The 26,022-nt window shown below is 49.6% G+C and overlaps 1 protein-coding gene and 1 long non-coding RNA gene across 2 annotated transcripts in view; both read left to right on the forward strand.

The window, feature by feature from the left end:
* The window catches only part of LOC118796258, a 30,051-nt gene extending 15,024 nt beyond the window's left edge, over nt 1-15,027 (forward strand). Inside the window, exons 2-3 of the long non-coding RNA XR_005005877.1 lie at nt 14,475-14,512; nt 14,795-15,027. This is a non-coding gene — a long non-coding RNA (uncharacterized LOC118796258). The remainder of the gene's footprint in view (nt 1-14,474; nt 14,513-14,794) is intronic.
* A 194-nt stretch (nt 15,028-15,221) lies between these two features.
* ahdc1 (AT hook, DNA binding motif, containing 1) lies at nt 15,222-20,606 on the forward strand. Its single transcript, XM_036516174.1, has 3 exons — nt 15,222-15,876; nt 16,021-19,465; nt 20,215-20,606. The coding sequence occupies exons 1-2, from the start codon at nt 15,235-15,237 to the stop codon at nt 19,429-19,431; spliced, it is 4,053 nt and encodes a 1,350-aa protein (XP_036372067.1). The 5' UTR covers nt 15,222-15,234; the 3' UTR covers nt 19,432-19,465; nt 20,215-20,606.
* The last annotated feature ends 5,416 nt before the right edge of the window (nt 20,607-26,022 follow it).

Here is a 26,022-nt window from a genome sequence, read left to right on the forward strand (position 1 = left end):
CACACAGAGACATATTGACACACATTCAGACATACACCGACAGGAGAGAGAGGGAGAGAGTGACAGCGCTCGGAAAAAAATAATATTGAACGTGCAATTTAATGTCATTATCCTTGATATATACCCTACAAATTATCTTTTATTTTTGTTGCAGTATTGTTTTAGAATTTATTGTAGGTTCATTGATGCGCTTTGGCAATGTAAGTGCACCGTGACGTGCCAATACGGCCTTTTGAATTGAGAGAGAGACGGAGAGAGAGAGAGAGGAGAGAGAGAGACAGAGAGAGAGAGGAGAGAGAGAGAGAGACAGAGAGAGGCAGAGAGAGAGAGAGAGAGACAGAGAGAGGCAGAGAGAGAGACATATGTAGGGGAGAGGAGGAAAGAGAAGGAGAGAGAGACGGAGAGAGAGAGAGAGGAGAGAGAGAGACAGAGAGAGAGAGAGGAGAGAGAGAGACAGAGAGAGGCAGAGAGAAAGAGAGAGACAGAGAGAGGCAGAGAGAGAGACATATGTAGGGGAGAGGAGGAAAGAGAAGGAGAGAGAGACAGAGAGAGAGAGACATAGAGAGAGAGAGAGGAGAGAGAGAGAGAGAGAGAGACAGAGAGAGAGAGAGGGAGAGAGAGAGAGACAGAGAGAGAGAGAGAGAGGAGAGAGAGAGAGAGAGAGAGAGACATATGTAGGGGAGAGGAGGAAAGAGAAGGAGAGAGAGAGGGAGGTGAGTGAGAGACGGAGAGAGAGAATGCTGTGGTTGGAGGAAGGGGGGGGGGTGGTGCTGGGGGGGAGGGGGGTGGGGGTTTGAGTGGTGGGTGGTGGGGACGAATGGTGCAACGGTAGAAGGGGAGATAAGAGGGCAAGGCCGACTGTGCCAGGCTTTCTGGGCATTCTGTCTTGGCACCGCGTCAGCCTCACAGCGAGAGCGAGAGAAGGAGAGGAGGGGAGGGACGGACGGAGGGAGGGAAGGAGGGAGAGAGAGAGAGAGAGAGAAGGAGCGACGCTGTTAGGAGGCGCGCGGCGAGAGAGAGCGCAGCTGCGGTGCGGCGAGGCGCCCCCCGACAGGACGACACACGCGCGCGCGAGGGCGCCCCCACGGCTCCGCCGCGCGCCGGGCCCCGCGCTGCCGTCTCGCGCGTTGCCGTGGGAACCAGACACACTTCGGCAGAGAATCACAAACTGCTGAAAAGTCTTAGGAGCAAATAATCAATCGATAATGGCTGAGGTGATTTCCAAAAGCACCTGGAGTCGTTCTCACAGGCACCTATCTCACAGATGTAAAACCCAAACGTTGAAATTTCATATGCATCATGTGAAATATATGTGATCCTGCAATATAGCTGTGCACAGTATTTATTGTCCATAACAAAATTTTAGCGATTTTTTTTGCTTAAGGTTAAATTCTCATTGTTATGAATGGCAATACCCAGGTGGCAAGTTCTCCAATTAATGAGCAATTAGCACACAGCGTCTTTTTTTCTATATGTGATTACAGTCCAGATATATTACAAAACGTTACTAAACTACTGAGGAATATGAATGAATCACTCTGCCATTTTTAACGTTTAACATAGGAGGGAGGGGAAAGGACGATGATCAAACTGTAAACATGTGAATGAGTTGATACAATGAATGAAAATGAATCCAAAAGTCATGCATAGCTCTAATGTCTCTTCAGTTCTAATTGTATTGAGGATGCAGTTCTGACAGTAAAGTGCAGAGAATGTGAAGGTTTTTGTCTGTCTGCTCTCATAGATTGACTTCATTTCTTGTTTAAATCCTGTAGCAGTGGGCTGAAGGTATTTGGCAATTTTTTGGTGTTGGTCATACAGGGAAAGCTATTATCCTCCCATATCCAGGTAAATGGCAAGCAAGACTTTCATTGCTAAGTGCTCTGAGTGGTCAAAGTTATGTCTTGTTTATTATGCAGCGCTCCAAGCAGTGAATTTTTTGTCTAAGAGGGATGCCATGCTTGGGGGTGGTGGGGGGGGGGGGGTGAAAAGGGATGGGTGGTGGTGGTGGGAGGGGGGGTTAGTTGGAGTAAATGTATGCATGTATGTGTCTGTGTGTGTGGGTGGGTGAGCGTGTGTGGGTGTATGTGGGGGGGGGGGGGGGTTGGGTATGTGTTGAGTCTGTTGACTGGGGAGGGCTGCAGGAGGAATGGGGGCTGTGTGTGTTGGGGGGGTAGGGGTGAGCTTGAGGGGGTGGGGTAGGGGCGCTTTGAGCAGCTGGGGCCGGCAGCCAAGCCACTGTGACAGCTGCGTTTCTGCAGAGTGTCACTGCGTGTCTCTGTGGACCCTGTGACCCACTTCTCCTCCCCCCTCTCTCTCTCTCTTTCCCTCTCCCTCTCTCTCTCCCCTTATCCCTCTCTCTCCCTCTCTCTTCTCCTCTCTCTCCCTCTGTCTCTCTCTCACACACACTGTCTCTGCTGCTGCCTGTATCTTAGCAACAACCGCACTCCCCTTAGAACAGAGTGAGTGCCGTTCCTGCAACACCCGCTGAGAGAGACACACACATTCTATACGTGCGCTCACACACACACGCCTGCACATACACACGCCTGTACATACACATTCTGTACGCACACGCATACCAATATGTGCACACGCTCTATACATGTGCACATCATTAACAGACAGACCTACATATTGATTACATACATTGTACGCATTCACAGAGAGAAGGGCCACCTTTCTGTGGCTTTAAGAAATAAGGCATTAAGTCAATGTCCAGTAGTGACACAGGAGCTGTGGTATTTATAGTAGTAGTTGACACTGTTCAATATTTACATCCCTGGGTTTGCATTCTAGTTAGATTATTTATTTTGTGGCCTCCGGACTCAGTTTATGCAAGAGGCAAATTCCTGCAGTATGCAGAACACCTGGTCCTGGTGTCAGCCATAGACCAAGGCCCTGCTGCACAACTCTGCTGGAACATTACTGTCAGAAATCTACCCTGGCAGTGTGAAAAGCTCTGACAGCTCTGTGGTATATGGAGCTATAGTTTCCACATACTGTATGTTTAGCCTCTTATGCCTCTCCCACTCCGAAGCACAACTTTCCCTGCTCTAACCATCAGTTCATCATCGATCTTTAGCATAACAGTGGCTAACCTTCAGGAAAAAAAAAACCTTACAGAAGAGAAGTTTACAAAATAAATTTAAAAATGAAAATGTGGTCCAAATCCTATGACAGTGTCAGCCAGACTATGCGAGATGAACTAATATTTTATTATCATTCTCCAACCCAAACGCCAATGCACAGGTCCTGTTACATATTTATTCTGAATAAAAACTTGGTTTCTTGCATTGAAGTATTGTACTTCTGAATTAGATTCATATGTCTTTGACAAAGGGTTAGCAGCAGGCCACTGGCAAGAAACGTCAAATTATAGCAATGCATTTTCATCTCAGTCCTCAATGCCCTATCAAATATAATTGAGTAAGAGTGTAGCTGTAGTGCAAACCAGCACACACTGGCCAGTCCTCAACAGCATGATTAGAAAGTGATTTAGCAGACGCACTAAAATATGAATGAACCTCAACATAGACAAATAAGACATTATCAGACTGACAGAGAAGATGCTTTGGCTAAGCACCAGGGCACAGTCAACTGGCAACTGGACACACGACCAGAGTTACTACAATCTGGATATGATATGGTAGGGAAAAGACTCACTTCCTGATGCACTGCATTCTGGGACACATTGTAAAAGCCATCACTAGCTGCCACAGAGAGACTGTACAGCCTCAGCTATGCAATTAAGGACATATATGTCTGATTTCCATAAACCGTTTACTGTTTTTCATTAATTTTGTTTTTTTATTTTTATCATCATTAGTAGTACTCTTTCTTTTATTCTTACTCTTAGTTTTGTAACAGCACTGTTTACCATAGTTAATTTAACATTATATATTAAACCAGGATAAATGTTACAGACTTATATGAAAAATCATTAACACCCTGCTCCGTATTGTGGTTTCTTTTGAACTGAATTAAAGAAAAAAAACCTGACTTTCAACCTCCCTTGACCTTTGACTCACAGTGTTGCTGCTGCAAGAGCTGGTTGAGTGGCTGCGTTTGTGTGATTGGTTATGACTGGCAGGTGGGACTGTGTGATTGGCCATGTAGCGCGGGATGGGTTTTGTGATTGGCTGGCGTGCTGCAGATGTTTGGATGCCCTCACAGGGAATGTAGCAGCAGACGAAGCAGTTAAGAGGATTGGGGGCAGGGGCAGAGGGGTGGGGAATTAAGCCCTTCTCTAGGCCACATGTAGAGAGAGAGAGAGAGAGAGAGTGAGAAGGAGTGAAGGGTACAGAGGATGGATTTAGAAAAGATGAAGGAAAAAATTACAAGGTAGAAACAAAGACAAGGAGCTCTCCTGTCCTCTAGCTATGTTTCTGTAAATGCCCACACACAGACAGACATGCACGCATGTACTTACACACACACTCATAGACATGTGCAAACACATAAACACAAGCAATTACATGACTTTATGTGTCTGTGTGTATACGTGTGTGTGTGTGCGCGCACACATATGGATATGTGGGCATATGTGTGAGTGTATATGTGTGTATGTCCATGTGTACGTGTGTATTTGTATGTGTGTGTGTATGTGTGTGTGTGATTGCATGTGGATATGTGAGCATGTGTGTGAGTGTATATGTGCATATGTGCATGCATGTGTGTGTGTACATCGTGTCCTTGTGTGTTCATGTGTATGTGTGTGTGCCTGCATGCGTGTGTGTGTGTGTGTGTGTGTGTGTCTCTGTGTGGGTGCACGCCCGCGTCTGCTGCGGCAGTCTTTAATTAAACTTGCGTTCTGAAGTTGCGCTCGCTTCTGTCTCTCCTCACACTCATGTCGCACTGATGCTTAATTAATGAATGTTATTAATTAAAGAGTGGCTGTGTCAGCCAGGGAGAGAGTACAGGAGAGAGCGACCCCCTTCTTCCTCTGTCTCCATCTTCAGCTCTGCGTTTTACCTGAACCATAGATCATTCGTGGGGTAATGCATCTGTGGACACTACCCCCCCCCCCCCCCCCCCAAGGGTGCGACCGGGACAGGGTGCTGGTGCATGGGCTGCAGGAATAGCTCAGCCCCTATCCCATGAGAAAACCCGCCCGTCCTCACTGTGTGTCGGGGCGAGAAACTGTGAGCCAAATACCAATGCTGTACCGAACCTGAGTGAAAAAAGGTGCTCTGTCTTGGGGGTACACAGTGGAAGTGAAGTCTCTCGTCTCCAGACAGCTGGGGTCTACCCTGTGTCAGCCAGCCTCAACGGCAAGGTAGCCGTCACCGAGTTGCTGTTTTTGAGGAACTTTGTTAAAAAATATTCTTGACTAGATATTCTGTCAGCTGTGGCTCAGAGTGTTCCTAGAGCTTTCACTTGCATCCCAGAGCATCCCTCTGCCCTGTAAAAGATGATGTCTTTATTTCAGTTTAGGGGTATCAGTGCGACGTGTTGGTGAACCGCTCATTCTGAGATAATTGCTTTTGGAAGTCCGCAAAATTCCACAGATTCACTCACGGTCATTAAAAATCTCCATCTGCAACTTTTTCGGATTTATGTTTGTGGTTTTTTTTCTTTAAGAATGCAACAGAACTGGAACAAACAAACTACTGACCCGCTTTTTATTACAACGAACACCTTACTTGAAGTGTGTGGTGTATCCTTGTGCTCGGTGAGTTTTGTATGAGAAGGGGGCAGGGGTGACATGACAGCCCTAGCACTGTATTGTCCTGATATCTTCACTTTTGTTGAGATATAATGTATTTGGCTCTAATTATCTGTGTTTTGGAGGTGATGTCCTGAGGTTGTGTGGCACTGTGAGGTCAGTGCAGTGCTGTCTGAGTTCAGCTTGGATATGATAGATAGCTGGCATGCATATAAAAGACTTCTGACATACTGCTAAACTCATCAGAGGGTAATCAGAGAGGTAGAGAGAGAGGGAGAAAGTTACAAGGTTAATGATAATGATGATAATGATAATGAGCTGGATTTATATAGCGCCTTCTATCTCCTACTTCAGACCTCAGAGTTCTTTAATGCCTGTGTGTGCTTGTGAGAGGGGGACTTCAGTAATAGTTCATTTTTTTTGTTTGTGTATGTGAGTATGTGTGTGTGTATTTGTGAATATGCTTGTGCGTGTGTGTGTGTATGAGTGTGTGTGTGTTAGTGAATATGCTTGTATGTGTGTGTGTCAGTGAGTGCATGTATGTGTGTGTGTATGTGTGTGTTTGTTAGTGAATGTGCTTGTGTGTGTGGGTGTATGTGTGAGTATGTGTGTGTGTGTTTGTTAGTGAATGTTCTTGTACGTGTGTGTGTGTCAGTGAGTGCATGTGTGTGTGTGTGAGTATTTGTGTGCACACCTCAGTCTCTCCCTCATGCATCATTAAGTCCAGGAATGTAAAGGTGGCAGCTTGTCTTCGACCCCGAACACTACAGCACATGTTTCTCCTTCCCGCGTTCTCTCTCCTCCCTCTCTCCACTTTCTTAACCTCTCCATCTCTCTCCATCTCTCCTGTTCTCTCCACCCCCTCTCCTTCTACTCCCCCTGAGCTCCCCCCTCCTCTCTCTCTCTCTCTCTCTCTCTCTCTGTCTCTCTCTCTCTCCCTCGCTCTCTCTCTCCTTCTCCCTCGCTCTCTCTCTCCCTTGCTCTCTCTCTCTCCCTCTCTCTCTCTTTCCCCCCTCTCTCTCTCTCTCTATCTCCCTCCTTCTCCCTCGCTCTCTCTCTCCCTCTCTCTCCTCCCTCGCTCTCTCTTTCTCCCTCTCCCTCGCTCTCTCTCTCCCTTGCTCTCTCTCTCTCTCTCTCTCTCCCTTTCTCTCTCTCTCTCCCTCCCTCCCTCTCTCTCTCTGGTCCAGCTCAGATAATGAGTACCATGTGGAGAGGGGAGGGAACAGGGCGTTGATGGATAGGATTGTGTTTTCACACTCTGTCGCCACAGGACCAGAAAGTATGATGGCACTCCGAAATGCGGTTGTTTGCATGGCTGTCACGTGACCAAGCGGTCCACTGTCATAGAAACGCTTCAAATTTTTCCGACAGAAATACGATGGGACCCATGCCCAATGCCAGTTATATAGTATTGTAGTTTATCTTAGCTCATAAAAGCTGTTGGGTTATGATACAGTTTTCATTAATGATGAATCAACAGTTTTCAAATTAGCCAGTATTGTCTTTTATAAGAGTTCACAGGTTCCCATCCAGATGGGGTCATGCCACTGTACCCTTAAGAAAGGCACTTCACCTGAATTGCTTCAGTAAATATCCAGCAGTATCAATAGATAACATGTAAAATATGAAAGCTGTGTAAGTCTCACTGGTTAAGGGCATCTGCTAAGCATATGAACATTGTGTAATTTAATAAGGTTTGCTTGCTCCAGATTGTTGTAATGTATATATAATCAGATCACTTTTCTTTCTCTCCCATTCATCAAATTTAAAAACAATGTCCAATATTTTCATAAATCCAAACCAACTGTTCCTAATGCCTAAAACAATGTACCATATAAACTTCTTCTGTGCAAAGGGCTACAGTCTGGATTTGCTACAGTCTGGATGTCAACAAATTATTGACCGATATCTTCCAATGGTGGTAAGGTTACCATAAACGACGTTATAATTCTAATTCATTTGCCTTTAGCATGTGGTAGAGGGAGCCACGTCTAGATAAACACAGCCTTCACGGAGTTGTGTCTGAAACTCCTAAGGCTGCTCCACTTCCTATAAACCCATGCAGAAAAGGTAAAAACAGATGCAAGCTGAATGGTCAGATATTGACATCGTGCCCACCGTGGTGTGAGTGCTCACAGCGTAAGTCAGTGTGAAAAAAACCCTTGCACCTGATCCAGTTGTACGGGCAGTATGGAAGGGATTGGAGTTGCTCTTGTGTCAGACGTTTGACTGTTCCTCACTCAAAAGAGGCAACAGCAGTCCCCCCTCAATTTTCACACCTGGGCCAGGTCCAGCGTACAGCGTACCGCCCGTCTGGTGTGGCGATCGTCCTTTCCAAGAATGAACGGCACATTTGTAATTTATTTCCACACGGTCGTCTGATCTCCCTCCATATCATTCCTCCATCATGGCGTCGCGCGGCTCCACATTTTGTGCTTTTTAAATTTACAGCGCAAAAGGCGAAAAAAAGAAAAAAAGGTGTGTCGGATTTTGTTTATTTTTTTTTTTTACGATTGAAGCGATGAGTCAGTGTTTGTGTTGGGAAGATTGCCGTGGGAACCACCAGGGGCCTGAGCCTGTGTTTAGCGTCCCCTGCCAGGGTTCCGCTTCCACTTCAGTTTTGGCCGGCCGCGGCGATTGTGGGGTCCCTCGCCCCGGCTTCCCGGACGCACGGATGGGTTCGCGTCAAAAAAAGCCCCAAATCTGGCAGCAGATGGTGAACTCGGGCCTACATGCAGCCAGGTGGGTCGAGAGTTTGGAGATGCTCCCTTGTGGGCGACCTTGGTCTTGGCAGAGAGTGTGTGTGTGTGTGGTCGGGCTGTGAGATTCGGCCGGTCGATGCCCCCCCCCCCCCGGGGTGGGTTTGTGTGTCGTGCCCCACAGGGACTGGAATGGTGACATGGGAGCGCCGCTCAGATCATGTCTTTTGGGTTTTTTTCATCTCCGCAGGACATATGACAGCCTTCATCAGGATGACGGGCTGCCAGTAAGGGCTTTCCCTTACTGCTAGATGACATTAAAGTGAATCAAGGGTCTTTCTCCAAAATATATAACGTTAACATTGGAAGGTAGGAAGAAAATGAAGCCGAATGTTTGGCTGGATGAAACAAGCACACGCTAGGTAAATGGTCATGAATAACACTGTTTATCCAAGCAAACGCTTTCCCTGAGTTTTTTTTCCTCAGTGAAGAACTCTGGTGAATGGCAGTAATGATTACTGCCGCTGATGATTTTATGTCAGAACTCACTTCAGTACTGTCCTGCAGGGCTGGGGATGCCCAGCCTCTCTCACTAATCAGTAACGAATGTCCTGTGTCACTGGCTGATAGATTCAATAACCCATAGCTGTTAGAAATTAGGCTCTTAGCTTAAGTAACTTCTGGGCTGTACGTAGTTATGTCCCAGTTTTTTGGCACTGAGTCAGTGCCCCTAAATCCGCCCCTCCCCTCCCCTAGTTCTGACCCCTCCCTTCAACTCTCTGCCTTTCCTACCCACCGCTGATCACCGCTCCCTAATCATAGCACCCCCCCCCCCCCCAAAATGTTCCTGCATGTCCTCTCCCTTAGCACTGACCCTGCCTCTGCTTGTGTTCTCTCCCCGCCTCTTGCTTTGTTCTGATGCCAGCTCCTCCTTTGTGCCAAACTCACCTCTTTTAGTGCTCTGACCCTGCCTTCGTCATTACTATGACCCTGCCCCAGATTTTTGTCCTGACCCCGCCCCCAGCCCCCATCCTGACCCCGCCCCCTCACCTGACCCCGCCTTTCCCAGTGTTCAGACCCCGCCTCTTCCTTTGCTCTGACTCCACCTTTCATTTGGCTCTGACCCCTCCCTTTGCTCTGACCCCTCCCCCCTGTCTCTCTGTGCCAGATGTCTGGTGGCTACTGCCCCTGGAAAAAGAGGAGAAGGGGGTCAGTCAAACCAAGGAGTGCCCGCCCCCTCCCTGTCCCCCCTGCCGCAGCAGGCTCCACCGTTAGTGCCCCCCTCCACCACAGAAACGCGCATGCCAGGTGAGCGCCCCCACACGCACGCACAGTTCAGACGCACACATATGCACACGCGCACACTCACACGTCCACCAGCGCACACGCATGCACACAATAAAAAAAAAACTCCCGGTGAAAAATACCGAACAGTGAAGTGTCTGTGAGGGGTCTCTGTGTTTGCTCTGCATGCGTGCGCGTGCGCCGCGTGTGTGTGTGTGCGCGCCTGTGTGGGTAAAGCAGGGAATGTGATGTAGCACAGGAAACAGCGTGTGGGGGAGAGGGAAAGAGGGGAGAGGGAAAGAGGGGAGGGGGGGGAGGGGGGGGGGGGGGCGGGTGTGAGAGGAAAGGAGAGAGAGTGAGGGGGGGAGGGGAGGAGAGGAGAGGTGGGGGGGGGGGGGGGGAGGGGGGAGGGGGAGAGAGAGCTGGAGGCTGATCTCTCCTGGCTCAGGATGGGGTACCCGGCTGCTGCCAGCTGTCTGTCGGTGGGCAGCAGTCATGTGACACAGCTCTGGCAACAGCGACATCACAGGATCAGTTACTGCAGGAGGCAGGGGGGGAGTGTGGGGGGGGGAGGGGGGGCAGAAGAGCATTCTAGACAGTTCTGAGCCTAAATACTACAGTGTGTCTGTGATTGTCTGTGTTTTTATGTGTCCCTGCGTGTGTCAGACATGCTCTGTGTGCAGTGTGTGTGTCTGTGTGTGTGCGCGTGCATGTGTGTGTGTGTGTGAGTTTGTGAGAGTGAGCACATCTGTGTGTTGTGATCGTGTGCTAAAATTCATCTCTGCGAACGTTCAGGGCTGATTCTCCTCTCACATTTGGATTTACAAATGGAGGAGGGAAAAGCCAGTGAGGAGGCGAAATGCTGGGGAGAACTGCAGGATCAGAGCATCGGGGCAAAGGAGGGCCGCAAAGCAAAAGCTTCGGATAACATTGTGTCCGTGCCCGTGATCAGGCATGTAAGCGTGTCTCTGTGTACACATGTGGGTGTGAGTAGTTTGCTGTTTATGTGTCCGTGCATGCGTGCATACGTGCATGTAACTAGACGTGAGTGCTGAGGGGGTGTGTACTGACACTTTATTTGTCCCTCCTTGTGCATCTGTTCCTGCAAGCTTCCTTTTGCTTCCCACGTCCGTCACTGCGCATGTTGCATATAGATAAACATATATTCATCTCTCTTTTCTCATTTTCTCTCCATGTGTGTTCCCGTTATCTCCACTTCCTCCATCCGTCTGTCATCTGTCCATCCATTCCTCTGTGGATCTGTTTGTCCATGTGCTTTCTCCCGTTATGCATCGAATAGGTTTCATGGCTGCCCCCTGGTGACCAAAGAGCTGAACTGATTAACAGTCAGAGACTGAGAACGTTCTCCCTTACATTTATTTAAATGTGCGCTTAATCATTCCTCCGTCGGCTAATCTAAATGCAGACTCATTATTATTGCTCAGATTCCGTATTATTATAATTACGGATGTGGCAGCCGTTTAAAATAAACACACTCGATCCTTCATCATTACACCTTTCAACCTGAAACCTGACACACGTCCTTAGCTCAGTCTGGAGATGCCCTGCATTTAACGCTACGCTTAACACTAGTCTTTGTTTAGCCAGGCAGTGGCTGGCCAGGCAGTTTTGGGGGTGCTGCTTCTGAACCTCAGAAAGAAAGAAAGAAACATAATTAGGCTTTCAAGACACAAATAGCTGAAAACAAAGCTTGCGTTTTGCTTTTTTAAAATTTTTCTTCTTTTAGTTTTACTATGCCTGTTTGTATTCCTTGCACAGCTCTCCAGACGGCGTTGCCTGATTCTGCTCAAAATTGGATCGCTTATTGGTCATAGTTAGATGTGTGCAAAATACTCTTCCTTGCCCCAGGTCTGATGCCACGTACAGCAGGAGCTGCCAAATGCACTTTTCACACATCAGTTACTTTTAGCAGCTCTCATCCTCCTTATCGTTCATGGAACAAACATATGTGAAAACGGCTTATCATGGTTTCTTGTCTCCGGCCTTGTCTTGCCTGCCCCAGTGTGCTCGCTAGCCATGATTTTTGCATAATGTGTCCTAGCACTGGCACATTAATTGTTCCTATTGTCTGAATCTAAAACTTCAATGGTTCAATGGTTCAACACCATCCCCATGATACATAATACACAAAATGTATTTTTCATGAAAAGCATTCTGCCAGTATTCCTTCATTTATCTTACATTTTGCATATGCACTGTATCAGGCATTGTTTCTGGATTTCTGCATATGAGCTGTCTTAGATCTTGGGCCCTATTCACACCTAGCCGTGGCCATTGCGGTTACAAATATGATTTTTACATACTATCTCAGAGCATAGCTTGATCAGACCAAAAGTTTTGGATTTTTGTTCGTCTGATGACTTGATTAACAGCTTAGTGATTAATGATGACATGATTGAGTGACACCTGTCAAACTGATGTCAGAGTGAAAGTTGCTGACCTCTGCTCTTGAGTGGCCATTCCTAATGAGAGTGTGTTGCATACTGGTGAACTTATCTACCTCTGCACATGTGTCCAAAATGGGAATATTCATTCTTCAAAGCAGTATCTTTTTGTCTTTTTCTTTGAGAAATAAAGAATCTTAACATTCATCTGACCATCATGCCATTTGTCTCCTCACTGCTTAGTTCTAACTCGCTATGATCTGATATAAAGTGATCATTATCGAGGATCATCATATGGTCAAAACGTGAAAAATGTGACATTAGCAGGATTTAAATGGGAGTTGGTACGCACTTTCCCTCATGTATTGTATTATACTAGTGGCTGATATTTTCATCTTTTAATCTGAGATATCCTCATGACATAAGGTGTATGAAACCTACCTTTTCCTTACTGAACATTGTCTCAGTTGAAGTGTAATTTGTCTACCTCTCCAGAATCCTTTGTACAGATATTGCATTGAAATCCTTTCCTTTTCATGCTTCGTTATTCCCACCACCAAGTGTACGTGTAAAACTGACATAGTTGTAAAGTTTCGACAGCATCTACAAACCTGTTAAAGTTGAGACTTTAACAAACAGCAACAACAAGCTATTTTCTTCTTGTTTTATTAAAGGTAAGTTGATGTGTGGATGATATAAATGTTGTCAAAATTCTGTCATGATGATTTAAGAAAAAAAAAACAATAAAAAACAGGTAATTTTTCTAATGCCCTGCTTTCATTTGTTACAAGTGTCAGTAAACAAGCAGTTAATTTAAATCTCCAAGAAATGCATAAAATTTACAAATCAGTGTTCATTACTTTACTCGCCCTTATTCATTAATTTACAGCTTGTATAGTGTTATTATTTTTCCATTTCTATCTTCGGCATCAAAACCATGTGATTATGTCTGATTGCTTTGAAATCTTAAGAGCTGTCAGTAGCGGTCACGCAATGCACATATTAATTTCAGGAAGGCAGCGATGTGCATCTTTCTGAATCCAATATGGTCAAAACCATGCCCTCTGTGAATGAGCACTTGTCCCGAATTGTACGTTAGAGGAGCGTGAAATTTGTATGCTGATCATTCTTTGGTCATTGGGTGAGGACTGCCACAGGTCCCAGAATAAGTTCGACAGCCCCCTTGCCTCTTATGAATATACTTTTCCCTTGAACATCGTGACTCAGATACGCAGCACCACACTGCATAATGTCTTTGTAGTGGGAGCAGGGGCGGGTATAGCTTGCATGAAGGGGGGTGGGGGCGGGGTTGCTGTAGACAAGCAGACCCTGAAAGGCATTGAACCGAGGTTGCCTACATTGCGGGTGAACACAGTGCCATGTTGGCTAAAAAAAAATTCAGTGCCCTGAGTGAGGTGGTAGGTGACTCATCTGTAACCCGGGTCACTCCAGAGAACATGTGGCCCTGCTCTCTCTTAGCCCGAGTGCATTTCAGTATTCACCTCCCACGTCAATGCACAGACCGGCGTTATACAAGTTTCTTTTGTCAGTTTACCTCACGTCTTATACATCCTTTTCTTTGGCCACTTGCTGTGAAACCTTGGAACTGTAACAAAAGTGTCGATCTCTACAGTTATGCTTCTGTTCATGCACATAGCAGTTCTGTAAGCCTTTGAGGGGGCTTGCAGCTTCAGGTTTGATGAAGTGTTTATGCTTCTGTCTTACCAATCTGTGTTTGATTTTTATTTTATAACGGACATGATGTAGAACTCCATAAGGTTTCACTATACATTGCTGTGTCAACACTGAACTGTTATTATTGATGCGTTTGTTATCAGTTTATTTTGTGTTGTTAAACTGGGGGGTGGGCGGCATGTAAGATATCACAGGTTTAACTTTTAAGCTTTATTTGAACTGGAGATCATTTGAACTCATTTTGGTTTGATAGTGTCGGTAACCATCCTGCTTATGTAGATCTTTGTTGAAAGTGTGAATTATTGCACGCTGAAAGGAATCAGTCCCATTGCAAATTCAGTGGTCTGCACTGGGCGGAGGAATCCTGCCCCGCTGGAGATGGACAGGAGGTGACAGTCCATGAACCTTAGCAGGGGTGTGCAGAGTGCAAAGTCTTTCTGTGTGCAGAGCAGACCTGCACCTTTGCATGCCAGAGCTATTAACAATGACTAACTCTGTATTATCATGTGATTGTCAACCTGTATTAAGTTATATTTTTTACAGCAGATAAACTGCTTTATTATTAGTCTTTGCCGGTTTGTCAGGCAGTTATTTTGTGTCCAAACTATCTTTTTGACTGATGTACCTGCCTACCTATGAAATCACTTAAAAAGCCCTTCACATTACAGATGTTTTCTTAAGAACAGGCAACACTGGCATTGAATTTGTTCTCCTTGTCCGTAGGAACATCAGCTACAATGGCAGGAACAGTGGAGGACAAGGTAAGATTCCTCAGAAAGATCTGCCTCTGTGTCTGCTTACAGCACCTGATATCTTCTTAACTATCGTTCTTTAGCATGTCAGATGCATTACTGGGGGGCTTCGCTCGTTCCGCTCACTCATACAGTATTCATCATATGAGCCTTGTGTGGGTGTATTGCTATATTTACTGTAATTATTACTATTGTTTGTCATTGCTGTTGTTTGAGATTTTGTGCTTGTTTTCAAAATAACAGAAGTCTGACTTCAGAAGTGATAATTTTCTGTCTGTGTCATTCATGCAGATCTGTGCATCCACCTGCTAGACCCCCAGGAGTCAGAGCAGGAGCAGCAGCCGAGCGAGGCCCCTGGCCCGGGCCCAGGAGCTAAAAGCACCCGCCAGCCCCTCTGCCACGCGGCTGCAGCCGCCAGCTCCGCCCCGCCACACTCGCGTCCCGGGAAGGGGAGAGGCGAAGAGCCGTCCCAGCCTCCGCTCCGCTCACGCAGGGGCGGAAGGGGCGGGACCCGCCGCCCGAGGGGAGAGGCGCACGGAGAGAGCCGCGGGAGTGCAGGAGGCGGAAAGAGCGGGCTCAGCAGGGGAGGCCCGGCCGACGGGACCGGCGCGGTCAGCGGGAGGGGCGCGGACGCCTGCCGCGGCGAGGGGGTCCTGACCTCCTTACGCCTGCGCTGCCAAGGTGGGCTCGACCTGTGTCCCGTGGTGCAGCTCCGCGACATCGCCAAGTCCATGAGCCGGCTGTCGGGGCGTCTGCGCTCGGGCGGTGTGCGTCTCGGCTGCGGGCTGCTCACTGAGGACGACTGCCTGGAGCTGGAAGGCCCGGCGGGCTGGGGGGGCGATGGGGGCCACGCGGGGGCCGCCGGGGACGCCCCCGCCACTGCCGCTTCGGGGGCCTCCCTCCACTACAGCTTCTTCTCGTCCCCCTCCCTGGCAAACGGGCTGCGCAGCCCGGAGGACCGGCTGCACAGGAGGCCGCGCATCGGGGCCAGGAGGAGGCGGCAGTCGGAGCAGCTGGAGCAGCTGGAGCAGCTGGAGCAGCCGGAGCAGACTGAGGCCACACAGCAGTTGGAGCAGCTTCCGCAGACATGCCCCGACCTGCAGATGCAAGGGCAGGTGGACGCAGACTCCTCCTCGGTAACAAACGAGCTGGGTGTGGTCTCCCCGGAGATTCTCACAGGAGCCCCCCACCCCGAGGCCTACCCGGCCTCAACGCAGCCACACGCCCCTCCTTACTTCCCCCCCGCCCCCCTCACCCCTCCTGAAAGGGACCTGGACACTCAGGCTGGCCCCATCCCCGGAGCTTCGCCCCCGATCCCCACCCCTATCCCTAACCCGGTCCCCGTCCCAGTCCCGGCCCCCCCGCCCACCCCCGTGGAGGGCGAGAGGAAGTATGCGCTTCGCAGCTCGGGGCGTCCGCGCTTCCCCTGCCGGCTGCGCAAATCGTCCCGGCTAAGGCGGACGATGGAGGACGAGGAGAAGAAGGAGGAGAGGGAGGGGGAGGGGGAGAGGGACGAGGAGAGGAGCTGGAGAGGAGAGGGGTTCAGTGTGGGGGTCGGGGAGGTGTCCCTCCTTCCAGAGGGGGCCTCCGTGTCCGGTGAGCTCCGACCCATGTCCCAGTCCGTTTCGGAGCCCGGGGTGCAGACGTCAGGCGCTGAGCCATCCCGGGAGGCCCCCAGTCCCCCCTCTTCCCGCGGCCGCCGGAGGGGGAGATGCGTGGGCGTGCGAAAGATCGTGGTGAAAGTACCTCGCATCCCTGTCAGCTTGAGCCGACGCCAAAAAAGCTACAAGATCTCGTCCCTGGAGCCCCCCGCGCCACCGTTAGGTCAGGAAGGGGGCAGGGGGCCCGGGGGGGAGGGCGGGGAGGGGGCGGGCGGAGGTGAGAGCGGAGGGGCGGCCCCTCGCGAGCCCACCGCGCTGCTGAAGATGAAGAATAACGGAAAGAGCGTCATGGTGATGTTCCCTCCGGGAGAGCTGCCGGTCATTCTCAAACGGCGGCGGGGACGCCCGCCCAAGCAGGTCCTGCCGGGCCAGCCGGACCCCCGCGAGGCCCGGGCCAACGCCGCAGCTGCCGCCTCCGGCGAGCCCAAGAAGCAGCGCCGCCGCCGGCGGGTCAAGCTGCCCTCCCCGCAGCCCTGCTACGTGGCCGACACCAATGACGTGAAGGCAGAGTACGGGGACGTCCTGTCCAAGCTGGCCTTCCTGAACCGGCAGCCCCCAGCCACGGGGCGGTGCTCGCCACCCCGCTGCTGGACCCCCAGTGAGCCCGAAACCTTCCACATGCCGCTGGAAAACCCGGGGATCTCCACACTGCTGCACAGGCTGACGGGGTTCCGGCGGAGGGGAGGCCGGGCAGGGTGCGCGGGGGCCCGGGGGGGTGGGGCCATAGGCTCCAGTGAGGCCTTCAAGATCTCCTTCAGCGACTTCTTCGAGACCATCGGGAAGAAGCGGAAAGCGCCCCCCTCTGAGCCCGGGCAGCCCCGCAAACGGGGGAAAGGGGCGTCTGCGGGGCTGAGCAGGGCGGCTCTTCTTGGGACGGAGTCGGGCAGCCTCGCCCCGGGCGAGAAGGCCGTCCGAAAGCGCCGCTCGCGTAAGAACGGGGTGATGAAGCAGGGACAGCAGGAGCAGGATGGGGCCAATGGTGGCGGCTGGGGGGTGAAAGGGGGGGGCCGGGAGGGTCTGAACGACAGGGAGAGGGGGCCGGGGTACCAGGGTTGTGGGTCCCCCAGGGGGGGCTTTACCTCTTGTGACATGGGAAAGGGGGGCTTCTACCCCAGCCCAGGAGCTAGTGGAGGAGCGGGTGGTGGAGACGAGGCCCAGGGGCTTTTCGCAGGGTATTTCCGCTCCCTTTTGGACTCTGATGACTCCTCCGACCTGCTGGACATCTCTCTCTCCAGCCCCGCCTCTCGCCCCGACTCCCGCAAGCTGGGGCCAGGGTACGAATCCAACAGCCCAGCCCCCGGGCAGCGCTGGTCCCCCGCCTTCCCCAAGAGGACCCCCAAGGGACCTAGTCCCGCCAACGACGCGCCCCTTCAGCCACAATCCAACACCCCCGCCCGGCCCCCTTACAGCTACAGCCTGTCTCAGACGTCCCCAACCACCTCCTTCCAAAAATCCGCAACCCCCGCACTTTCTCTGTCCCGGTCTCCTAGCTCGCCGCACCCCTCCTCCTCCAGTTTCCCCCAGTACCCCTCTGGCTATAGCAGCGGGCAGCCAGCCGGGGGAGCCAGCACTGCCCCCCAACAGCAGAGACTGAGTGACTGCAGCTACCCCTACGGTGCAGGACTCAGCAGCGGCAAGGCGACCCCAGCCTCCCCCGCAGGGCAGTGCCACATGGGCTATTCCAGCTTCCAGAGTGCTCAGGCTAAGAGGGGCTACAGCGGCTACCCAGGATCGGCCCACTGTGCGGCAATGACAGGGCCAGCCTCTCCAAGCGGTAGTTATATGGCTATGGCAAAAAGTAGCCCCTTCCCTTCCTCCTCTCCCCCGGAAAGCTGCAGGCAGTACCCCTCCTCTCAGTGGGGGTACAGGCAGGGGTACCAGAGTTGGGGTGCTGACACCTTTGGGCCACACCAGTACCATGGGTATGAGTACAACACCAGCGGCGGCAATGAGTCCAAAGACATCTTGGACATTTCAAACTACACACCCCAGAAGGCCAAGCAGCGGTCCTTTTCCGAGACCTTTTCCGAATCCTCCTCTGACTCCTCGCACCTGGGGCCAGCGGGGGCTGGCATGGGGGGAGGGGGGAGCGGGGGGTACAGACCTCGGGACAACCCACCCTCAGTGGAGGTGCAGTCCAGTCTGTCCAGCCTGGAGAAGCTGATGCTGGACTGGCATGAGAGCTCGGCCGGCTCCTCCTACAACTGGAGCCAGAACGTCCTCTTTCAGGGGGGGTCGAAGCCGGGGAGGGGCCGGAGGAAACGGGCCGACCCCCAGGGGGAGAGGGAAAGCTGTTCCCTGAGTTTCCCGCCGGCTTCGCCCTCCAGCTCCCCCTCGCCCGGGCCCGGCTCCAAACGTAGCCCAATGACTGCCCGACAGGCACGGGGCCCGCGAGGCAGGGGGGGCTACTCCTCCTGCCAGCGGGATCGAGCCCCTCCTGGGAAGCCGAAACCCCAGAAGCCCCCCGCGCCGGCGTCCCAAACCGGCGGGACGGGCCTGTACCAGGACACACTGGACTACTACAGCGGGGACAGCAGCAGTCTCTCTCCCCTGCCTTCCCAGCAACAGGGCTTTGGCATGGAGGTCTGCGAGTACTCTAGCCCCTACTCCGTGCACCCCTCCACCCCCTCCTCAGACGAGCGCTTCTCCCAAATTTTCCCCAACGAGACCGCCTCCCTCTCCCCCAGCATCTCCCTGCAGCCCGACGTCCTGAAGCCGTACCCCAAACCGGCCCACCCCCCGTCCTACTCAGCACCCCCCCGGACCTTCTCCCCGAGCTGCTCCCCCACGCCCCGGCTGCTGCCCTCCTGCAGTGCCGCCCACAGCCCCCACCGCGCCCCCAACAAGGACTTCCCGCAGTACGACTCCCCGAGTTACTGCGGATCTCCCTGCTGGTACGGCCAGGGAGGCTCACTGGCCGGCAGTCCGCACAGCTACGAGGCGGAGCGTCCCGCCGTCAGCTCCCTGCCTCTCCACGCCCGGACTGAGAAAAGGGACCTGAACCAAGTAGGGGGGTCCAGCCTCCGAGCGGCACCTCCGGCCCCCTCCCCTTACCCCACCCCCCTCCATCGAGGCTCCTCCTCTTCCTCTTCCTGTGCCACCGTGGGACTGGACTCCCCACTCCCGGAGGACATGGGCTTCTCCCTGCACCCCGACAGCTACCCCCCCATGCCCCAGCGCTACCCCCCACAGCCACCCCGCAGTGGCGTGCTTTGCCAGTTGCTGGACCAGCCCGCAGAGGACGGGTTCACCGTCACCAGCCTGTAGGGGGAGCCATCATGCTGAGCGGAGTGGGTCACAGGTGAGGTGAGACTACACAGGTGCATTTTCTGTTATGTTACATTTATGATATATGCAGTACCTGTCAAAAGTTTGGAAACACCTGATTAAGATAATGGGAAACATGCATTCAAAGACATTTTGATCTACAGGCTTATGCTTAAATGCTTGAAATTTGTTTGTTAGGCAAATACATGTAGTGAAGTTGATGTCTGTGCATGAATTTCTCTAAAAAAAACTTAATTTTAAAAAATATTTTTTGGCTATTTAGAAGAATCTAAAATTGTAAGATTTTGATTTGTTTGTTTGATGTCTTTACTATCATTCTAAAATGTGGAAAATAGTAAAAACACCTTTTGACTGGTATTGTATACTTCCATACATGTCTCTCATCCCACATATTTAAGAATGATCTGTGAATGTACAACATTACACCAGTGGTGACTGCATTGATGGCAGACAAAGGGTATCATCAGATTGCATTATTTATATGCTTAGCAGACACACTATATAGTATATAGCATATATACATTTTATGTATATATATGTATATGTATATATAAAATGTTGTTTTTTTACTTCCACATACCACCCCACACCACATTCTACAACCACCCTACCCAAATATTCCATGTTTTATATGATCAAATGTCTTTTCTCCATCTTTTGTTTTTCTCTGTTGATGTAAAAACAGTTTGTATTTTGAAGTTTTACGCTCACCACAAAGTCTGAACATGTCTTTCTCTGCCAATCTCTCCTTTGTGTGAACAGGTGCAATCAATCATGTTTTTTCAAATTTTTAAACTTTTTTTATGGAGATTGAAATCGTGGCGGATTTAAAACAAGAAACAATAATCGTGATGAAGACATGGACACTTGAACAAAATTTTCTTCTCAATGGACACACCTATAACGTGCCCCAGCAGTGACAATCAAGAGCAAACAGAACACACGCAATGCTCTACACACACAGCTCAACACACCTCACAGGAATCTCAACTACACTTACAAACACACTACACACACTACACACACACACACACTCCATCTACAACAGAGACAATTTGCAGTACATTAGTAAGCACATACAGACTTATGGCTACAGATGCACTACATGCGTTTACTCATGCACAATACATAAACACAAACACACGCACACACACACACACACACACACACAGGCACTCTGCAGCTGGGGGAGGTGGAGTTCCTGGAATGAGGGTGTAGAAGAGGATGAGGAGGAGGCTAACGGGAGAAAGAGAGAGGCTAACGGACAGATGTGCGGACCCGGATGATGCAGACCGTGGCCCGCGGCTCTTTGCACGTGGTCCAGGTGTGCAGACGCGTTTCACCCATCACTACCCTCGACAGTGAGAACACTTCACACTTTAACCAGAATTCCACAGCTGTTCCGATGTTTCTTACGACCTCCAAGGCGGACAGAGATGGCTCTGAACAGCGCTGATCTCTAATGTTTTAAGTCTCAGCACCATCTCCCATCATGCACCGGGAGTGATGGATGACCTCGCCTCCGACAACCCCTCTCCCTCGCAGCCTCTGCCACCCAGCAACCAGCAACAACCCCCCACACCCCCCCTCCCCCCACCCTAGAGCTGTGGACTCTATGCTCATACGATACCAGCATCTGTACATAGACTTCAGCACGAGAAGAGGACAGACGCGTGATGTTAAAACAGTAATGTGAAATATGCACTGAAAAAGGCTTGTAAGGGGGCGATGTTGATCTGGAGAGGGAGCCCTGTGTAGATACCTGGTTTTCTTCAGTGGGTGTGGGGTGATTGCCCCACACCCCCCCTCGCCCGTTTTCCACTCCGGCAGGCACATGGCTCTCGCCCACCCGCCCCCATCTGCCCGCCCATCTCCTGTGCTTTCTGTGGCGTGGACTGCGGCATGGTCTCACTCTGTAGATTTTGTTTGTTCATTTGTTTGTTGGTATGTTTTTTATTCTTAAAAAAGAGAAAAAAAAAAGAAAAAAAGACACAAATATGATGTGCTCACCCCAAAGAAACAGACTTGTGATTGTGTACATATCCCTGTGTGCGCAGGGCGTGGAGAGAGAGAGAGAAAGAGAGAGAGAGAGAGAGAGAGAGAAAGAGAGAGAGAGTGAGAGTGAGTGTGTCCGTGGCTCCGGTCCAATGAAGGAGGCGAGTTCTGGATCTCAGGGTGTGGACTGGACTGCCTTCTCTTCTCTTCTTCTTGTCTTGGCTTTTCTTTCACTCTCTTCTCTGTTTCCTTTTCCTGGTCTCCTAACTGTGTTGTATGGTGATTTGTGCAATGGAATATTGTATTTGTCTGTTACATATCATGTATCTGAGGTGCAAATATTTAAATACACATTTGGTTCCGACCATTGCTAATCCCTGACTGGACTGATATTAATTTGAGTGTGGGAGGTGATCCTCTTTCAGGGAGTGGAACCCCACATCTTGTACTTGTGGGAAAGGAGAACCCCAGTCTTTACTTTAGAAAGGAGGGAATCCAGTTTCTGGACAGGGGAACTCTAGCTTTGACTATTAGCTATATAGTAGAGCAGACCAGACAAATGACTGGTAAACAAGGTTAGGGGTCAGTCAATAGTCAGTTTGTTCCCTCTATATGCTGTTATAATGACAAAGGGGAGATAGCACAGAATTTTGCGTGAAGGGGGTGTTGGTGTTGTCTGTGCGAATGAGCCAGACTGCTGCATTTTTCCATACTAATGCTGAAAATGGTTCCAGTGTATTTCAGGTAAGACAAGTGATACACTTCATACAGTACCTAAGATGTACTTGTCTTTCAGGGGCATCAATTATGAGCATGGTCTGCTCAGAGTTATACGTCCTTACAGCAAATGTTGATATGTTAACCAAATTGTCTGTGTCCACTATTAGCCAATATAGATAATGTAATGAGCAACGGATATATGCAGTATGTGTTGTAAACTGATGTCCATCAATGAACAAATGCACAAATCCACCATCACGGTAACTTCTGAAGGTGTTCAATAGAGGTAAGTAGGTAGGTTCTGGTCCTAAAGTACATTTTGAATAAGCAAATTATTGGGATCACAGTATGCCATCTGCCAGTTTATATATGCTAGTATACTCTATATCTATACAGCACAAAGAGTTATGTGTTTTTCAGAGTTTCCTGCAGAAATGGCCAAAACGCGCAAATTATAATTACTTTGATTATTTCACCCTTATCTTTCCATTCTGCCCACTTTTCATCTGCTTTTCCATCTTAATGGCCCTACTTATTATATCTTAGTAAACCCTCCAGGTCCCCACTTCACATTTCTCATCGTTGCTCTTTATCACATTCACCCAGGAGCATCATTCTAACCAAATGCAAGAGAAAGACTAAACTCACACAGTGCCCACAGATGTGGTCACGTGTGCAATACACCACATTATTTCAACCAAATAATTGTTGGGGTTCCATCTAGCCAAATATTACTGTTACTGTTACACGAAAGACTAGTAATATTGCCAATACAGCAATAAAATTTCAACGGGAGGAAAAATGCACTTCTGAAATAGAAATGTAATAGGTGGCTAGGAAATAAGGTTGAAAAGTTGAGTTTGCAAGCTGGTTAATTTTCAGACAGAAAGCAAGTTAGCCAGAAAAGGCAATGTTAACTGGCTAATAGGGCTGAAAAATAAATTAACCTCACTAGGCCACACAGACCCTGAGAGCTAAGGCGATCGATTGCCCACCAATAAGGTATAAAATCCAGCTACCAAATTTTACTAGCTAGCAAACATGCACATTTTCTACAGTGTCAAATGCCAAACATTGTGAAAGAATAATAAATTATTTCTATAAATATAATCTTCCACAGTTAAAAATGACCCAGCAGAATACATACAGGTATGACTCCTACTATCATACTTCATGCTTACCATTATACTCTACAGGTCCTACAGTATTAATTAAAGACCCATAATATCCTTGCAGTACAGCAGTACAGCTACACCCCACAATCCTGAGCCCACAGTGTTTGTGTCACAATGGTCTTCCTGATATTTTGCAAATTCGTAATCCTGAATTTATAGTCTAAAATGTAAATAAAAATCGTTACATATATACGGTTATGAATAAAGACACTTCCATTATATTTTAGCACAATTACATTGGATGCATAAAGAGAATAAGTGCAGAACATTAATTCTTCTAACGTATACGGTATAACCTTTTCGTTAACGGTTTCCAACAATCTAGACTAGCGGACTCACAGGTACCTCACGCCGACACTTTCCTCCATTTGACACATCAGTGTGACACATCTTTCAAAATACCAGTATCTCCATATGGTAAGATGGAAAAAACAGCGCCAACTTACACTTACTTTGTGAAAAAAATGGATAGTTTTGGAATGGTGATTTTTTTTTTAGTTGTTGGTGTTGTTTGTTTGTTTGTGTGAGCTGTTGTGGCCCTAATTGTTTTGTCCAGCTTTCAGTTTGATATCAGTAATTTTAATGGGACAAGTGTTCCTTATGACGTATAGATGATATCTGCTTTGTACAATGTGCGCAACTCGATGTTTGTATACACTGAAAACGTGGACGCTTGCCGGTATATTCGCCATTCGCTCTCTATCCAAACAAGGAGGTGTAGTGAGTACTTTGGGATTTAATCTGAGACTAAATTAAGACCCTTTGGACATTAAGGATCTATTTACAGGAACGCAAATCGCACCGACATTTTTCTCACGTGCTGCATTTACCGAGCTGAATTTCAACAAGGAAGTTTCAGGAAGGTTTGTGGACAATCCCTTCAACCATTAGGTGGCTCAGCTCTCCCGTCCGGCTGACACTGTATACAGCCACTGAGCAATGTACTGCGTAGTCAGGGATCCTCTGCGCTGCGAGCGTTTCTGATTTCAGCACAACAAACACGCCACCGAGAAAGCCATTTAATAAAGCGCATTTCCTGTTGTGCTTGTCCGCCGTGACCAGTGCAATCGTCATCATGTGGCGATCTCTGTGTGCGGCCTGGCGCGTCGCTCTTAACATCGCATTGATTGCGCCGATCGAGACCGTCGCAAGGTGCGGGGAGATAGCGAGTGTTTTTTGGACAGAGAGAGGGCTCGATTAGTATTCTGGCCGGGAAAGCGCCGCTCAGGCAGTTGGAACGCGGCACTTCTGTTCTGTTGGCGTCAGACATTCTAATGAGAGCACACAGAGCCCGGGTTCAGCCGAGGACATGAGCCGAGCGGGCTGCCATGCAGAAGGAAACGGAACACGGCAACAGATCCCAGCCACAGCCGCCTCCCGCGGTCTGCCTCTTCATCAAGGTCTGGTTTACGATTAACTGTTGGTGACAGGCGTTATAACGTCAATAAATTATGGTATTGTTCTGCAAACCGTGTGAATGATCTAATTCTCCGCTTAAAAAAATAACACGGGTGCGTTGCGTTGCGTTTTTTCCCCTAATATTTAAACGGCTAAACCCGGAGTACGGCGATGTTTACGGTAGCTGTTCGTGTTGTTTTATCTCCGTATTAAATCCGTCCACACTCGCGAAGCTGCGGCACCCACGGCTCCCTGCAGCTCCGCTGTTTCCTTTGAATCCAACCGCTGCCTTCGTCTGCCCCCTGTTGTCGCCCAGATGTAGTGTCAGTGTGGATCTCAGGGGACGCGGCTGGCTAAATTTTGTTGCAGGCTTTTTCCATCTCGACCCCCCCCCCCCCCCCCCCCCCCCCCCCCCGCGCGCCAAGGTAGTTACAGATTATAGAATTAATAGAGTTATCACGAAGAACAGAGTCATCACAGGGATTGTTCACCTGCAACAACCGTGTGGTGCATAGGCCTATATGTATCATGAAGACAAAAAATTTGTCAGTTTTTTAAACCAGCCTCCATCAACTCATTTGATATGGTCTGACAGTGTTGAAATGAATACACAAATATTGGAATATGTTTTTCATTGTAGTACTCACAACCAGATTTTTTCCATTTGTATTTCTAATGTGGCACAATCGAATTAAACTCTTGAGTGAAACTCTATTCCTTTTTTTAAAGGGACAAATTGCAGCAGTCTGAATCAAAGGTAGTTGGTGGAATCAAACAAAAGGTTAAGTGGGTAACCTTAGTTCTGTGAGCTGTAGTCAACACAGCGTGAGACCCCGATGGCCAATTGGAGAGAGGCATTAGGGCAAATTAAGCTGCGCGGAGCGAGAAGCGTCATCCTCTACGTCGTGCTGCAGGCCTGCTCGCCAGCCCTCTGCGTTTCACTAACCGCAGCTTGCTAAACATCTCCCGGAGTGACTGCCGAGGGTGGTGTATCGGCTGTCGTTCACAGAACCGAGGTCTCCTACGTGACCGTTCGTTCTATTTCGCCGCCGCGAGACTGGGTCAATGGTCTGGCAAGCGTAGTTGAGAGGGGGGCTGTTTGGGGGGGGATAAAGGAGACGCACAACCTCCAGGGAGGCCGTCTCATTGCTTTGTACTGAGAGCAGCTGCAGAGAGGAGACACGGCTCTCACCCACCCCCAGCTGGAGCGCTGAACACCCAAATAACTGGGGACCTCAGTCACTCCACAACAAACCACACTGGAGCAGCGTGCAATGCACTG

This window comes from Megalops cyprinoides, chromosome 21 (genome assembly GCF_013368585.1).
Source record: "Megalops cyprinoides isolate fMegCyp1 chromosome 21, fMegCyp1.pri, whole genome shotgun sequence".
Classification (NCBI taxonomy): domain Eukaryota; kingdom Metazoa; phylum Chordata; class Actinopteri; order Elopiformes; family Megalopidae; genus Megalops; species Megalops cyprinoides.

Excerpts from the sequence above, each read along its gene's own strand:
- ahdc1 (XM_036516174.1), top strand. The coding sequence starts at position 15,235 with ATGAGCCGGCTGTCGGGGCGTCTGCGCTCGGGCGGTGTGCGTCTCGGC. Across the intron at positions 15,877-16,020 it reads CGGCCCCCCCGCCCACCCCC|GAGAGGAGCTGGAGAGGAGA; the intron begins GTGGAGGGCGAG and ends GAGAGGGACGAG.